The following is an 18,096-nucleotide window of genomic DNA, read 5'->3' as shown; positions in this document are numbered from 1 at the left end:
TATGCAAATAAATTCTGAAGAAGGATAAAATTTGATAGCTGTTGTAATCTAGATTAAAAAAAAAGTTCTCTGATAGAGCAAAACAAAGACAGACTGCTCTGGGGAAAGCCAAATGTATTCTATTTGGAATTATGGATAAGTTGTATATGACTAGAAATGGGGCTCTGGGATCAAAGCATACAGGGATATGAACAATGGGGCAGGTTGGAGAAAATAAAACCAAATAAATACTAAAGGGGGGAAAAACAATTTGGAGTACATGGAGAAGGTTTAACTGTACCGCTGCTGCTACTGCTAAGTCGCTTCAGTCGTGTCCGACTCTCTGCGACCCCATAGATGGCAGCCCACCAGGCTCCCCCATCCCTGGGATTCTCCAGGCAAGAACACTGGAGTGGGTTGCCATTGCCTTCTCCAATGCATGAGAGTGAAAAGTGAAAGTGAAGTCGCTCAGTCGTGTCCGACTCTTAGCGACCCCATGGACTGCAGCCTACCAGGCTCCTCCGTCCATGGGATTTTCCAGGCAAGAGTACTGGAGTGGGGTGCCACTGTAAAACTCAAAATGTAGATTAGGTTAGATTCTTGGGATGGCCTGAAGCCACATTAAGTGAGACAGATGTCATTAAGTAAACAATCCCAGACAGCTGCATTTTACTAGAGAAGTAATAATCTAAGTTAACTCCAGGTAACTTTTTAATAAATGTACTAGATGTCTCTTTGCATTGCATGTTAATGTGTTTAAGACATTTCCTGTCTCATCTACCTATGAGCTTCTTCAGAGCAAAATTCTCTCCTATTGGTACCTGAATCCTTAGGAACCTCAGTTCCTTCAGAAACAGCAGTTTTGCTAGTTTATGTTTTCCTCCTTCCAATTTACACTTGAGTATATTGACATATTTAATCAAATTCTTTTTAGATTTTAATATTGTTTCTAAGAAATTAGACTTGATGTTCAATGATAGTATTGTATTGGTCTGAGAGTGCCTTTGACGTCTGTATGGTCATATGTCCAGAACACTTTTCTAATTTAGGTAAATAAATATTGGAAATTCATACAGATATAAGGTATTACAGCCAAGGATAAATCATAAGTTTTAAAAATTAAAGCACATGTTACAAAGCAAATTGCTGGTAATTCTGCATATATCAGACAGCCCATGTAAAACATTTCCATTTAACAAGGACTATTTGTCAGCAGAAGTAGCAGATAACAACGACAAGCTGTGAGATTAAATGAAATATTCAATAAAGTAAATGGTACACAAAGACTTAATCATTTAGATGGTCCATATGTTATTATTAGCTCTAGTGCAAAAATAAACTTGCACACAACAAGTTCTATTAAGTAAAACATGAAGAGAATTTTACTGGAAAATAATTTCACATGTATGCTAGACAGAGAAAAATTGAACTCTGACAGAGAAAAAAGTTTCTACTTTTTTAAGCAAATAAATCCAGTTAGGTGATAATAGTGATACAAAAGTAAATTGTGATTCTATAGGAACAAGATTATCATTTTTATAACTCAATAATCTTTTTAGAAAATGCGGCTAAAGGATGTATTTCTTACAAATTTTATATTTGGTGTATCTGAGAGAAGTGCTTAAAAAGTTTTCTAAATTTTGACAAAAGTGTTTTAAATTTTTCTTAATAAAATATACTGAACACAACAAGAGCGGCACATCAAAGATGGTTCTATGTATCTAAAAATGGATAGCAAATTTAGCAATGTATCAAAGAAAAGGGAATAAAAATGAGCTACTTTAGAACTTAAAAAGAGCTAAAGATTTTTAACAATACTTATGCACATATTTTGGAGAAGGCGATGGCACCCCACTCCAGTACTCTTGCCTGGAAAATCCCACTGATGAAGGAGCCTGCTGGGCTACAGTCCATGGGGTCGCGAAGAGTCGGGCACAACTGAGCGACTTCACTTTCACTTTTCACTTTCATGCATTGGAGAAGGAAATGGCAACCCACTCCAGTGTTCTTGCCTGGAGAATCCCAGGGACGGGGGAGCCTGGTGGGCTGCCGTCTATGGGGTCGCATAGAGTCGGACACAATTGAAGCGACTTAGCAGCAGCAGCATGCACATATTTAGGGCTTCCAGCTGGTAATAGTGGTAAAGAACCTGCCTGCCCATGCAGGAGACCTAAGAGAGGAAGTTTAATGTTTCCTGGGTCTGGAAGATCCCCTGGAGGAGGAAATGGCAACCCACTCCAGTATTCTTGCCTGGAGAATCCCCTGGACTGAGGAGCCTGGTGGGCTACAGTCCATGGGGTCGCAAAGAGCCGGACACAACTAAAGTGACTTAGCATAGACACAGACAGATGCAGACTTTTACATACAATTTTATCCTCCATCAAATTATGAGCACATCCCATTTTCATATCAGGATCTTACTTAACTGCTCTCATTTGTGAAATGACTGGACCCATAGTTGACTGTAAAGTTAACGACTCTTCCACCCTTATATGTAAAAAATAAGACAGACTCAGGTAAGAGAGGGGGTCATATAAAAGGAAACAAAAATAAGGTTACAGAATTACCTCTATAAATTTGGATCATGTGAGAATTTAAAAATATATTATTTTCTGTATATGTGTGTGCATTTATATATATATATATATATATATGATGATTTTGCAAGTAATACAACTGATCAATGGTATACAGAAAAGCAAATTGTATAATTAACAATATAAACCAAAGGTAAACTATGACCATGAGACCACTAAACTCTGGCCAATGTTGCAATAAGAGGAAAGGTTTTGTGTGATTTCCAGAAAGTGCCTTAAAAAGGGAATACTATTCTTTGTTCCTTAAGAAAAAAACACAAGTTAACAATGGTGGACACTGCAGAATATATACTCAGAGAATGTCAGAGAAATAAGACAGGAGTGTAAACCCTTGTATGTGAGGCTTCCTTATCAGCCCTGGTCTCTGTAACTGATATTCTTTGACTGAGTAAGAAATAAACCTCTATAGTGTTGAAATCACCATTGTTTTGGATTTCCTGTAACTGGTAGCTAGTTTTATTCCTAACTGATGCTTGGACTCTAATCATTATTATTATAAAAAAGCAATAAGGTAATCATTTCAACTTCAAGTGTATTCATACAGCATTCAACAAATATAATTAAACATATTTACAGTTAAATTTCATATCCATTCACAAATATCAAAGTAAAAAAAAAAAAATCAGGCTTTTTTTTTTTTTTTTTTTAAGAAAACTGATCATTGAAAGCAGTTATTCTTTTATAAATACCTCAAAATGCTGAGGCTCCATTGCTATCATGTTTTCTTCAAATTAACCAGAAATCTAGCAAATGCTCCCTTTATAAATAACTAAAAAAGTATTCTTTGGACTGCTCTGTCGTTATCTGTTATTTGCTGTTTAAAACATTTTAAAGGTATTTTTCAAAAAGAGTCAAGCAGGTTAAGAATAACTGCCTATACACATGGCAAAAATATGTCCCTCTATATACTCTGCACACGGGTTCCTTTACATTGTATTTTAGCAAAATCCTAGCAGATCCAAGAACAAGGAAGTGTCTCCATAAGGAATATTTAATACTAATTCAACATATACTAGGTTCCTGTTCTGTAAACCCGTGTTTTTGAAACAAATAAATGAAAGAGGATGAAGAAAGAACAAATGTTTAATAAGACATTTAATTAAATGATTAACCAAAAATGTAACATGAAGTTTGAGATTTAAGTTTTTTCCTTTTTTTATAAGTGCAACTAATTACCTAAAAAGAATAAGTGCTGTCTATATTGGCATTCTGACAAGCCAGTAACTTCTAATTACAGTCCCAATTATTGCAGTAATTGGTACAATTTCAAGAGACACTGATGAAATGTGTTGTCTATACCTATAGTTTTTATGATGCATAAAAATTCAAACAGTTGATAGCTCTTGAGAGGAGTTTTAATAACAGTCAGGTTAATTTATATAAATCAGTTAAGGGCTTCTAAAGGAAGTGAAGTGAAAGTCGCTAAGTCATGTCTGCTTCTTTGCAACCCCATGGACTATAGACCATGGAATTCTTCAGGCCATAATATTGGAGTGGTAGTCTTTCCCTTCTCCAGGGGATCTTCCAAACCCAGGAATTGAGAAAGCACTCATAAATTAAACTGATTGTCCAGTCAGCACATAGTCAGCAAGATGTCATCAGATATGGGTTCCAGCTTCAACTCTGCCATGACATGCTGTATGACTAGGGCAAGTACCTCTAGTTTACCCTACAAAACAAGGACTGTGGTATAGCAAATGAGGTCTAAATGCATAAGTAAATAAAGGTAGTGCCTGCCTTGGAAATCACCTTCTTCAATCATCCCAAGTTACTGGTTAAGAAACAGGTTCAAAGATATGACTTAGCCATGAAAGTTTTAATATGAAATCAAGAACTCCTCTCAATACAATGATTCTCCTTCTATTATCACACAGCCTAACTATCTGCTAAGTTGGAGAGGAGAGAGGAGAAAAAGGAAAGGTGGAGAAGGAAGAGGAAAAGAAGGCGAAAAGGGGAAAAAAGAAGAAAAAGACATACAACAACCATTTTTATACCGTATTTCCATACATATCAACCAAAATTAGAAAACAGACAAATTATTGATATTCAATCTAAGGACAGATGTTAGAGGCCAAATCCATCCCCAGTCATACCAAACTGCTATCCAGAATTGGCTCTACAGAGGTGCCCTTACATTATGTCAGCTCTGGAGCCCTCCGTGTATGGAGGCAGCAGTGCCTCCATGCAGTTTAAATAACCTGAAAAATGGAAATCAGCAGAGTGGCTAATCATCACCGGCTTTTTCCTAAATGTCTTAGCAAATAAGAAGCACTTAACTTTTTTCTCCTCTTAATTCTACTTTATCCTTTTTGTTTAACAATTCAAGTCTGAATATTTCCCCAAGGGTACCATGATATCAAGATATGGCAGTGAGACGTAAACACTGGCTATCAGGTTATATACCTGGTTAACCCACTCACACTATTAGCTCTGCTTTAAGCAGCATCTTAATATTTCACAAGAATACATTTTATTTTAGACCCTATATTGTGAGTTAGAGGACTCTAGTTTCTACAAACTCATTTACAATAATATGGCAAAAAGGCTTTAAAGGTAGCTTGTAGAATTAAAAAAAGAAGAAAACACACAAATTCTGCATTTATATTAATACATGAAATAGATTCTTGGATCCTCACAATGCCATGAGGTAATAGGAAAGTTTATTTCTCATATTTTCTCATAAACTCAGTGCCAGAGAGACAGGATTAATAAATTTAGGAAAAGAAAATTAAGGACATCCAATTAAATATCAATTTTAATTAAAAAATATTTTTTTAGAGTAAATACTAAATACTTTTTAAGAATAAATATTTCTCAAACGTCATATACTTACACTGAAAAGTCCTTTGTTATCTGAAACTGAAATTTAACTGGGCATTCTTGAGAAGTGACTTAACTAAGGTCATAGGTTAAAACCTACATCTCCTGACCAACTCCACCATGTGGAGTAACTGCAAGTACTTTTCATTATATTATCTCATAGATCACAACTCTCAGGGGATAAATTGAAACATTTGTTGTTGTTGTTGTTGTTGTTCTTTAGTCACCAATTCATGTCTGACTTTCATGACCCCATGAACTGTAGCCCACCAGGTTCCTCTATCCATGGGATTTCCCAGGCAAAATTACTGGAGTGGGGTGCCATTTCCTTCTCCAGGGGATCTCCCCAACCCAGGGACTGAACCTGTGTTCAATCCCTGCCTTCAAAGAAGGCGGGTTCTTTATCACAGAGCCACCTGGAAAGCCCCAAGATTTCAGTTTCCCAACCAGGGATCAAACCTGGGCTATCCAGTGGCTCAGTGTCCTAACCACTAGGCCATCAGGGAACTCTAAAATTGAAACGTTAGTGCCCATATCTATTTTTAGATTTGATAACTAAGGCTCAGAAAACTTAGAAGACCCATCTAGTTTTTCACAGTTATAGTAGGGAGATCCTAGCCCGAGGTCCAAATCTTACCATGTAAAACCCAATTAGGTAATATCTATTCTATTTCAACTCAAAAGATAATTAACAATAATTAAAGGCTATTTTGACCTTCGTTTTAACAGACAGTAATCAGGGATGAGCTGTTCTACATTATTTTGTTCAGTATCAAAATGGAAAGACTAAAATCAGAGAGGAAAGTATGGCTTACTGAGAAATTTTTTAAAATCCTTCATTTTAAAAACTCTTTAAACCTGAAAGACATGTAAAATGTGTTGAAAGCATGCCTTAGCATACACAGAAATATAGAGGTCCACTTTTAGATTATATGTCTTAGTGTCTTTGCTAAAGACATTTGATTCTATTAGAACATTATTATCATGAAGAGCAACTCACTTAGCCTTAAAAAAGACAAAAATCATGCCATTTGTGACAATATCAATGAACCTGAGGGATATTACACTAAACAAAATAAGCAGGCACAGAAGGACAAGTACTATATGGGTAGGTAGTTAGAATAGGAAAAAGGAGTCCAAAATGGTGGTGGCTAAAAGAAAAAGAAAGGAAAAGCCTGCAAAAATGGAACAAAAGAAAATCCCAGGACCAGACTGAGAACCTCAGGTGAAACAAACAGCCTGGCTAGCCCAATTTACATAGGGCAGGCTCACGGGGAGGAGAAAAACCATGTAAAAAGAGGAGCCAAGATTGAGCCCTCTCTTCTTTTGGGTCAACCACCCTCATGCCTCGGGTATGTATTTTCCTCTGCTTGCCAAATAAAACTGAGCTGTAACAGAGAGGTAACACTGGGTCCGTCACTTCAAATTTTTGCTGCAGTGAGACACAACCAAGGAAACTACACTCGCCCCTGACAATATAATATCACTTACACGAGAAATCTAAAATAATCAAACTTATAGAAGGAAAGTAGAATGGTGGTTTCCAGAGGAAAGTACGAAGTGGGGAAATATCAGTTAAAGAGTACAAAGTTTCAGCTATACAAAACCAGTAAGCCCTAGAGATCTTCTGTTTAGCACAGAACCAGAAGGTAACAATACAGTATTGTACACTTAAAATTTTGTTAAGAGGGTATATTGGGCTGTGTTCCATAGGCCTGCAGCTTTAAGGCTAAAGAGCCTGGAGATAGTGACCGAGACATCAAAGGTTTAAAGGACTGGGGGATCTTATGGGTCTGAAGCAAGGTCCTGAAGCAATACTCCACCATGTGTGGCTGTGGGTGGGCAGAAATATAGCCCACTCTTAGCTGGAAGTGGAGTGTGGGGAGGGAATGAGGGAAGGAAGGAGAGGAAGTTTCCAGTTATAGGAAGAATTGACACTGATCTCAGCTTAGCTCATAGGTTACCAGTGAAGGCAGCAGAAAGCATGCCCCTCACTGCTCTTTGATAAACTATCAGGTATATAAAGCTGATATAAAGCTCAGAATAATCACAAGCTGGGGCTGGGAACAAGTATGTAGGCATTTATTAATTAGGTTCTACCTATTATTAAGAGTGAAGGTCAGTCAGGTGAACAGATTGTAGCTGAAGCAGGGACTAGATGAGTGGATATGGACAGAGAACAAGAGAATAGTCATCTTGGCTGCTTATTCCTCCCTCCATACAGGCTAGATTTTATATTAAGTGTTTTTATAACACGAAATATACTAATAAATAAGAGAGTAGGAGGAAACTTTTCCAGATGATAAATAGTTTGATGACGCTGATTGTGGTGATGGTATCACCAACATACACTTATCTCCAAATTCATCCGGTTACATACGTTAACTATGTACAGCTTTTCATATGTCAAATTTTTTTTTTTAATAAAAGAGCACCTCAGCAACATACTCACTAAATAAGCTCAATGAAATTTCATTGAGTGTATTCCATAGCAATCAAGAGAGCCATTATGAGACTCTGAGATGATTTGTTGAGTCAAATCTTAAAAAACATGGAGTTACAGGAAAGCCCAGGGTTGCTTCCACAACTAACGTTCTGGGGGGACCATTTGGATTCAACTAAACTAAATCTTTATGGAGTTTTTCCAAGGTAAAAGTGGACAAATGTCAACATGTTAGGAAGTATATGATTAGGATTAAAAAAAAAATTAAAGCCATAATCCCTCAATTAGCATTTAAAAGAAAATTTATTGGTGATTTATTAGTATGCTCTAAAGTTAACTACTTGTAAAAAGACTCATCTTGGAAAAACATACATAATAGGATCTATCTTTCCTCCTACCTCTTGACCCCAATGTTCTCTCTCCCTTTCTTATACAATCTTTCCTTCCATTCTCCTTCCTATTTCTCTCTTATAATGATGTGTGTTCTTTCTTTTGCACCATTATCAACTTCCCTGTAGTTCTGGGCTCTAGGTTTCTCATTGTTATCATATTTTCTCTTACTTATCTTTTTCCTCCTATCCTCAGCTGCTCATAAATGGAATTTTGTATTGAGTTAATACATTTTAAAGCTACATAATGCTGTAAGTTACTGATAAATATAAATAATTATATTCATGTATTAGTGTTATTGCATACTAATTATAATTATAAATGTACTTTTATAAGACCTGCCATAATATTAAGGTTTATTATATTGGGTTTACTATGTACATGAGCAATAAATACCTTTTTCTTTATATTACATATGAAAGTTTTCAAATTCCTGATATATGATATTGAACATACTAGTAATGTAACAGTATTTTAGAAGAAGTTTTGTATTATACTAAACAGCATTTCCAAGTAGAAAATTCATCTATTATAACAAGCTATGTGATATCTCCCCAACATCTGATATTAATGTTTACATTTTGGTAGTGCATGAATCTTTTTCAACAATGAAATACCAGTACGCCTTTCCTAGCCCACTGGATTTCTGCAAAAAGTAATTGTCAATGATCTTACTATCTGGCACTAATTGCAAGAAGTTATATATCTTTACCTAATTTTAGAGCTATTTAGTTTGATGATGCCCACATACTTTATTCACAAAGACATACATTATCTAATTTCTATTTCACCCCCTTTTCACTGTTGTGACTTTTTATTGTTAACAACTCTAATGTTAAATGTTAAAAAAATGCAAGTCTAAATAAACTCTCATATACACTGTGTTTTTTAAAGCCTAATGACCTAGTATGTATCCCATAACTCAGTCAAACTTTGAGAAAGAAAACACATTTGTGTTTGTCAGCTTGCTTGGAAACATGGAAAAGTTAAAAATACCAACAGACATTTCACTTAAAGTCTTTTCAATAGGTTCTCAGTATGTACTAGTGATTAATCTTTCATTTTCATTATAAATTTATTTCCTCTTAAACTTTTATATAAGAATAAAGGACATTACACAAGGATTTATTCATGTTAATTTGTAAAATACATTCATCTTCTCATTTTAACAAATCCACATTCACTGATTAAAGAAAAGCATCAATGCCTTTCATATAAACACACAGACTTAAAATCTGGAAAGAGATCTTTCAATTAGTTTCTAAAATTTCTATTCAGGTCTCTAATATGATTCACAATGTGGTCCATGTTATGCAGTTGGATTCTTAGAACTGTTTCAGGATTCATGACAACCTCCTGTTCCAGGTCCACAGATACCTGCTTACAGTCTCAATGGCAGCCCAGCCTGATTTCACATGACAATGGTTCCAGCTACTTCTCAGGTATTTTGACTTAAAGTGATTTAGGTAGTTAAAGAGTCATGTAAGGAGAAGTGTCTTTTCTTACAAAAGCCATGTGATAACCATCTTTTACCAAATAGGAGAAGGTAACAGAGTGTTGTCAAGAAAAACTAAGTCTAGTATTTACAGTTTTACTTGATACCTATTGAACCACTAAGTACTTACCTGGATAATATCGGGCCAGGCCTGTGGCACTGCCAAACACCTGCCACAATAATGAAGGATCTTCTTCTCGATTTTTCTTGAAAACTTCATCTAAGGCACTTGTCCAGTTGAGTTCGTTTAATACAATTGTTGCTACCAAAAGTGAAAGAATGGAAAAATCAGTCAATTCAAATTTGTAATTAGTAACTGAGCCTGTTTTCATATATGTGCACAGTAATGTTTATATATTTTATTGCTTTATCTATAAAAGCACTCTGATCTGGTGGTAATCAGAAAGTTTAGACATGGAATCATTTCTTCAAAGAAATGTTTATATGATGGTGGCCCTATTGACATTTAGGGGCTGGGTGACTTTTTTGTAGTGGGGGTTGTTTTGTGCTTTGTAGATGTTTACAAGCATCTCTGGCCTCTACACCCTAGATGTCAGTACCATGTTCCCAGTTGTGGTATGCAAAACTGTCTTTAGATATCATCACATAAGCCCTGGGGAGCAAAATTACTTTCTGCTGAGAACCACTGTGATACACAAAATTTAAAACAGGCAATAGTCAAGCTCTGCTGGCTGAGAGGTGGTGGGAAGCATTCCTCCAATTGAGGCAGTTCTAAAGAAACCTACAGGGCACCTCAGGACACAGTTTGATGACTACTTTCCTCAACTACTGATGATTCTCTGTGATATACTAACATGGTTTGATCTGTTACTTGAGGTAAAAAAAAAAATAGATGTCTGTCATTGAGAATAGCTTATTAACTATTTCTGTAACAACAAAAATGCATACATGTTGATAAAGAAAAACTCATTTAGAGGCTTGACAACATCAATAATAGAAGTAAGATGTAGCTGATACCTTATCACTAGCTTTATGAACAATAATTTTCTTTTTTCTGGTTAGTTCAACTAACAGAGTGTGGTGCTAACAAGGGACAGGTCATTGATTTTGACACCTACTTATATTGACTAACTGATCCTGCATAGGTATCACAAACATATGCCAGTCATTATAATGAAAGAGGAACAATTATAATGTAGGATATAACATGGGCTAAATATAGTTTATAATTATGGCTCTCCATGATCATAGCATCCTATGTCTAACATGATAAAAGTTTAATCGGCTTAGAATATTATTTTCCCTTTACACAAAAAAGATGACATAGGAGATAATCTCATCTTTCTTGGAGGGTCTTAATATACGTAAAATATGCACCATGCCCCCAGCAGATTAGCAGATTGGGAAATCTTGCATTTGAGAATATATGTCCAAGCCTAAATAATGGACATTAGCTTGGGATAATGTCTGCTTAACTTTTTTCCATTCATTTCTGTGACCACAGTAAGTAAAAGAAACAAATACAATCATGGTTAAAACATATGCAAGATGTTTTGAAGATAAAAGAACAAAGAGCTTCTTTCAAGAAAGACATACAGCATATGTATTTATATTTTAAGGTTTTATCATTCACCCAAAAAATGAAAACAAGCATACTGAAAATTGTTCTGGGACCAGCATCCTAATGCATTTCTCATTATTGGAAACTAATGAGTTTCCCATCTTTATGGATGTGATTATCTTCAGAAAGATCAGTTGTGTGTGTAAATATTCATGAGTTGGGTCAGATCCATAGCACATCTGAGATACTAGTGAATTCAAATTCAAAAGCATGATCCAATGAACACTGAGTGACCAGTTATATGAAAATTTATATTCACATAGATAACCTAAACTGATACTCACTATCCATGAATATTTATGGTACTACACAAAATAGCACAGAAAAAGAGGGACATCCTCTATCTTTTTTTTAAACATTCATGAATTATACAGTTATATTTTACTCAACAAAATAATCATGTTTATTTATATTCCAGATACTTAGAATAGATTGGGGATTAATGAAGTCTGTCTCTTCAGTTTCCTTGGTTCTTTAATTCACATTAAGCAACAACTGAGATCTAATTATTTTTAATGAATTTTTCTTTGTGTTCAGAGTCTTACTCAGTTTTATTATCTAACAACTACTAAGTATTAGGCTCTGATACACTGATAAAGAATTATACTTTTATGTATTGGGGGAAAAAGTCAAACTCTGAAATGTTATCATGATGGTGATCTGTTTTAAAATAGTAGATTATATGTTCGAAAATTCTTTTTCAGATAAGACACTGCAAAATGATTTCCACAAAAGCTGTTCATATGCAAATGAGAAAAGTACATAAAGCTTTTGCAGAATACACACCTGAAGTGATTTACTCAGAATGAAAGAAATGGCATTGTGCACTTAATAAATAAGCAAAGTTTATAAAACTTGATGAGGATGTGTAACAAGAGAGCTGCATTTGTTGTTGTGTATTTATAAAGACTCGAGTGCAATCATTATTCTTGTGGCCACAATTTTTATTTGAATGTCTATCACAAGAAAAAAATTCAAAGGATCTGCCATGGGAGTACAAAATTAGTGCAGAGGAGAGTTCGGCAAAAGCTATCTATCAAAATGCAGTCATTAATCCAGCAATTCTATTTGAAAGAATTTATACTATGGGGAGACTACAGATATTCAGTCCTGAGTCAGAGAATTTTAGACCAAGAATCATTCTTTTAATTATACTGTTCAAATTCCTTAAAATACGAAAATAAATTGCTGCAGTAGGAAATATTTTTTCTCAAATTACACTGGAATCCAGTTAAAAATGTAAAAGGAAATACGTAAAATATAGAAGCAAACAAATAAGTATGAATCCTCTTTTATATCCATCTTGGGTAGTAGGAAATGGCAACCCACTCCAGTATTCTTGCCTGGGAAATCCCATGGACAGAGGAGCCTGGCTGGCTACAGTCCATGGGGTCACAGAGAGTTGAACAAAACTGAGCAAATAACACAATAAACATATATTACTTTGGCATTCTATAATAAGTAGATTTTTACCTTCTTAACCTTGTAAAAACTAAATACTTAATCCAGAAATTACTAAAGTGCCCAACATTTCCACAGTTCTATGTTATCAGCAAAACTAAGGAAAAACAATACTGAAGTAACTGGGTCATTTGCAAATGATGGCATAATAAAACTAATGCAGAACACTGGCAATGCTGAAACTTTTCAAATGCAATTATTTTTTCTATAAAGCATTATCTTTATATAAATATCCTGAGCAAGAAACCAAGATACAAGGGATTTTCTTTAATTGCATAAATATTGATATAAACTAGTAGCTCACCAGTATTTTATGTAATAACTCCAGAATAAATGATCTTTCTAAAAGGCCTTGAAATACTTCTTGTCCACCAATAAAACTTAGCTTTCTATTTGGACAGATATACTCAAGAACATAGGGAATAGTTCTGATTGGTTTTCCATAAATCATTTGTCAGTCTTTAAATCATATTGTATTTTATTTTCTCAATTATATACTGGATATATATGGCCTTATTTAATATAGTGTATTCTATATGCACCCACACCTTTCTTATCTGCCTCCTAGAGTAGTAGTAATGTTTTACATTCACACATTCAAATTTCTAATTTCTTGCTCGAATGGAGTACATGGGTGTACACAGAAGTACATGAGTGGCTTATGTATTTTTCACTGTGTAAGACATACCAGCCAATTGTAATCTAGCCTTGAACCTGCTGCCATTTCTAATGAACTTAGCTACCTGTCTTATGGCTTCCTTAGGAGTAACATGAGTACTGCTTTTCTGACAACTTTTAAGAAATTAAGATTTTAATCTTTGTTTGAAAATTAGAGTTTGTGAAAACAAATCTTTCATAGATATTCAAGGCTAAGTTTATTAAAAGCAATGAATGCTGGGAAAGCAAACCTTGACTTTGGGGCCTCTAATCTGAATGGTATAAAAGGATTTTACTGCTTATTGATTCAGAAAGCCAAGCATATGTGTCTTTCTATTCTTCTTATATTTAGTTTTCAAAAACATGGCCTTGGTGTTCAGCAATTCTCTCTTGTAGAGGATTCTTTTGTTCAGTTTGGCTTCTCAAGGGAAGAAAGAAAAATCTAATTTGTAACAGCATAAAAAAGGACCTTTCATTTGCTGCTAATTCTTCTAAAATATATGACATAGCTGTATCTTGTTTATGACATGAATGTAGAATCATTAACAAGTTCAGAATCCAATTTTCTCCTGCGAACTTCAGCCAAGAAGTATTCCACTACTGCTCCCACTTAAGTCTGAATTTATTTTGTTGACTTATTCAGGGTTCTGGGCCTCACCGTGTGTTGAAGCCACTATATGACTATTTGAAAAACCTTAAGATTATTTATAATATCAACTATAGCTTTGAAATGAAGCAAAAATATGCTAGAAAAAAAAGAAGAGAAACAATTTTTATGATTTACTGAAAATATAAAATAACTTTGATAAATATGTATCACAAATATACTTTATAAAACATAAAATACCTTGGCAGGTCTTTCCTAAGACTTGTAAATCTTAAAGTTATATAAGGGAGTGGACAGTAACAATTTTTTTAACAACACTAAATATGATACAATTAAATAATTAAAAAAAAGGGAACTGTCCAAAATGTTTACTACACTATTGCCATTTAATCATACCATTATCATAGACTTGCACTAAGATAAAATTAGCATGTATTATTTAAACTATTTCCACTGATAGTCAGTATATTGTATTAAGAGCAAGCAGATAAGTTAACTATTTTCTATCCACTATCACATTTTACTAAAAATGACACTTGAAACAAGACACTATTAGGTTGGTACAAACGCAATTGTGGTTTCAGACCATGAATTTTAAATCATTATAACTAGGCTTCTGGAAAACTCAGCAGTGGCCACAGGACTGGAAAAGGTCAGTTTTCATTCCAATCCCAAAGAAAGGCAATGACAAAGAATGCTCAAACTACCGCATAACTGCACTCATCTCACACACTTGTAAAGTGATGCTTAAAATTCTCCAAGCCAGGCAGGCTTCAGCAATACATAAACCATGAACTTCCAGATGTCCAAGCTGGTTTTAGAAAAGGCAGAGAAATCAGAGATCAAATTGCCAACATCCGCTGGATCATGGAAAAAGCAAGAGAGTTCCAGAAAAACATCTATTTCCACAATAAATTGTGGAAAATTCTGAAAGAGATGGGAATACCAGACCACCTGACCTGCCTCTTGAGAAATCTGTATGCAGGTCAGGAAGCAACAGTTAGAACTGGACATGGAACAATAGACTGTTCCAAGTAGGAAAAGGAGTACATCAAGGCTGTATATTGTCACCCTACTTATTTAACTTATATGCAGAGTACATCATGAGAAATACTGGGCTGGAGGAAGCACAAGCTGGAATCAAGATTGACGAGAGAAATATCAATAACCTCAGATATGCAGATGACACCACTCTTATGGCAGAAAGTGAAGAAGAACTAAAGAGCCTCTTGATGAAAGTGAAAGAGGAGAGTGAAAAAGTTGGCTTAAAGCTCAACATTCAGAAAACTAAGATCATGGCATCTGATCCCATCACTTCATGGCAAATAGATGGGGAAACAGTGGCTGATTTTGTTTTTCTGGGCTCCAAAATCACTGCAGATGGTGATTGCAGCCATGAAATTAAAAGAAGCCCACTCCTTGGAAGGAAAGTTACGATCAACCTAAACAGCATATTAAAAAGCAGAGACATTACTTTGTCAACTTTTGTCTGTCTAGTCAAGGCTATGGTTTTTCCAGTGGTCATGTATGGATGTGAGAGTTGGACTATAAAGAAAGCTGAGCACAGAAGAATTGATGCTTTTGAACTGTGGTGTTGGAGAAGACTCTTGCGAGTCCCTTGGACTGCAAGGAGATCCAAATAGTCCATCCTAAAGGATCAGTCCTGGGTGTTCATTGGAAGGACTAATGTTGAAGCTGAAATTCCAATACTTTGGCCCCCTGATGTGAAGAGCTGACTCATTTGAAAAGACCCTGTTGCTGGGAAAGATTGATGGCTAGAGGAGAAGGGGACAACAAGGGATTAGATGGTTGGATGTCATCACCGACATAATGGACATGGGTTTGGGTATACTCCGGAAGTTGGTGATGGACAGGGAGGCCTGGTGTGGTGCAGTTCATGGGGTCGCAAAGAGTTGGACATGACTGAGCGACTAAACTTAACTGAACTACGCTCAAACATATCTTCATTAATCAAAATAGGAACCGTTAACAATCAACACATTTTTGTCAACAAAAAATAAGTTTGTTTTTTCCTGTAGCACAAAAATTTGTGCTTTAGGATTTGATGAACTCTTGGAAAGTATTGTCTGCCTCCTTCTGTTTATGGAAGCATTCTCCCTGCAAAAAGTTTTGGAGATGCTTGAATAAGTTGATGAGAAGCCAGGTGAATATGGCAGATGTGGCAAAACTTTGTAGCCAATTCATTTAGTTTTTGAAGCAACTGGTTGAGCTATGTGTGGTCAAGTGCTGTCATGGAAAAGAACTAGGCCATTTCTGCTGACCAATGCCAGCTGCAGGGGCTGCCATTTTTGGTGCATCACATCGATTTGCTGAGCACACTTCTCAGATGTAATAGTTTCTCCAGGATTCAGAAAGCTGTAGTGGACCAGACCAGTAGTAGACCACCAAACAGTGACCATGACCTTGTTTTTGGTGCAAGTTTGGCTTTGGAAAGTGCTTTGGAGCTTCATTGCAGTCCACTAAGCTGGTCATTGCTGGTTGTCTTATAAAACCCACTTTTTATCATGTGTCACAATCTGAGCAAGATATAGTTTGTTGTTGTTGCACAGAATGAGAGAAGAGGACATTTCAAAATGACAAGTTTTTTGACTTTCAGTCAGCTCATGAGGCACCCACTTATTGAGCTTTTTCACCTTTCCAATTTACTTCATATGCCAAATGACTGTAGAATGGTTGACATTGAGCTCCTGGCCAAATCTCATGCAGAGGATCAGCTTCAATGACTGCTCTCAATTGGTCACTGTTGACTTCCTATGGCTGGCCACAATACTCCTCACATTCAAGGCTCTCAAGTGCTTCTAGAGCCATCCCTGCACTGTACATTCATTAGCAGTTCCTGGGTCAAATGTTTTGTTGATGTTGTGAGTTGTCTGAGCTGCTTTACAATCCATTTTGAACTCCAATAAAAAAATTGCTCAAATTTGCTTTTTGTCGAATATCATTTCTAAGTATAAAATAAATATAAAATAAACAGCAAGTATTAAGTCATTAGCAAAAAAATACAGTGAGAAATGTACATTAAAATGATGTATAACAATCACATTTACATAAGAATGTATTCCAATATCAAATGGAAAAATTCAAAAATGCAAAATCACAATTACTTTTGCAGCAACCTAAAAATATCACTCTTTTTTAGATGATAAAAATAAAATCTAAAAAGAATAATTTACCAAAATTCATGCAGAGGCAGTCATAGACACAGCACCCAAATAAGTCACATTTCAAGATCCTCACTGTTCATGAGCTATTTATTTCTAGCTTTCATTATTTATGTAGCTCTAATTTAGAATTTCAAATCTGAAAAAGTAAAAATCACCTATGCACTTGTAAATACTGTTTCTCAATCAATTGAGACTGTTCCTTTCAGCAATATCTACAGACATTTTTGATGGTCAAGAGAGGTAGTATAGTCTGAAGTCAGGACGTTTGATTCCTCCAGCTCCATTCTTCTTTCTTAAGATTGTTTTGGCTATTCGAGGTCTTTTGTGTTTCCATATGAATTGTGAAAATTTTTGTTCTATAATAGTTCTGTGAAAAATGCCATTGGTAATTTGATAGGGATTGCACTGAAGCTGTAGATTGCTGTAGGCAGTATAGTTGTTTTCACAATATTGATTCTTTCAATCCAAGAACATGCCATATCTCTCCATCTGTTTATGTCACCTTAGATTTTGCTCATCAGTGTCTTATAGTTTTCTGTATACAGCTCTTTTGTCTCCTTAGGTAAGTTTATTCTTGGATATTTTATTCTTTTTGTTACAATAGTGAATGGGATTGCTTACTTAATTTCTCTTTCTGATTTTTCATTGTTAAGTGTATAGGAATGCAAGAAATTTCTGTGTATTGATTTTGTATCCTGTGACTTTACTAGATTCACTGATTAGCTCCAACAGACATCACTCCAAAGAAGACATACTGATAGCTAATAAATTCATGAGAAAATGCTCAACATTGCTTATTATGAGAAAAATGTAAATCAAAACTACAATGAGATGTAACTTCACACTGGTCAAAATGGCCATTATCAAAAATCTACAAACA

The 18,096-nt window shown here is 35.3% G+C and overlaps 1 protein-coding gene across 14 annotated transcripts in view; it reads right to left on the bottom strand.

Annotated features, from left to right (window-relative positions):
* Positions 1–18,096, bottom strand: part of CACNA2D1 (calcium voltage-gated channel auxiliary subunit alpha2delta 1) — a 524,082-nt gene that overhangs the window by 133,592 nt on the left and 372,394 nt on the right. For all 14 annotated transcript variants that reach the window (XM_045166379.1, XM_045166383.1, XM_045166384.1 and 11 more), the window contains exon 7: positions 9,855–9,986. In XM_045166379.1, coding sequence (XP_045022314.1) covers positions 9,855–9,986 — 132 coding nt within the window. The remainder of the gene's footprint in view (positions 1–9,854; positions 9,987–18,096) is intronic.

The sequence above is a fragment of the Bubalus bubalis genome, chromosome 8, assembly GCF_019923935.1.
Source record: "Bubalus bubalis isolate 160015118507 breed Murrah chromosome 8, NDDB_SH_1, whole genome shotgun sequence".
Taxonomy (NCBI): Eukaryota; Metazoa; Chordata; class Mammalia; order Artiodactyla; family Bovidae; genus Bubalus; species Bubalus bubalis.
Note: the sequence above shows the minus strand (reverse complement) of the source record. Positions and strands in the feature narration are given on the sequence as shown.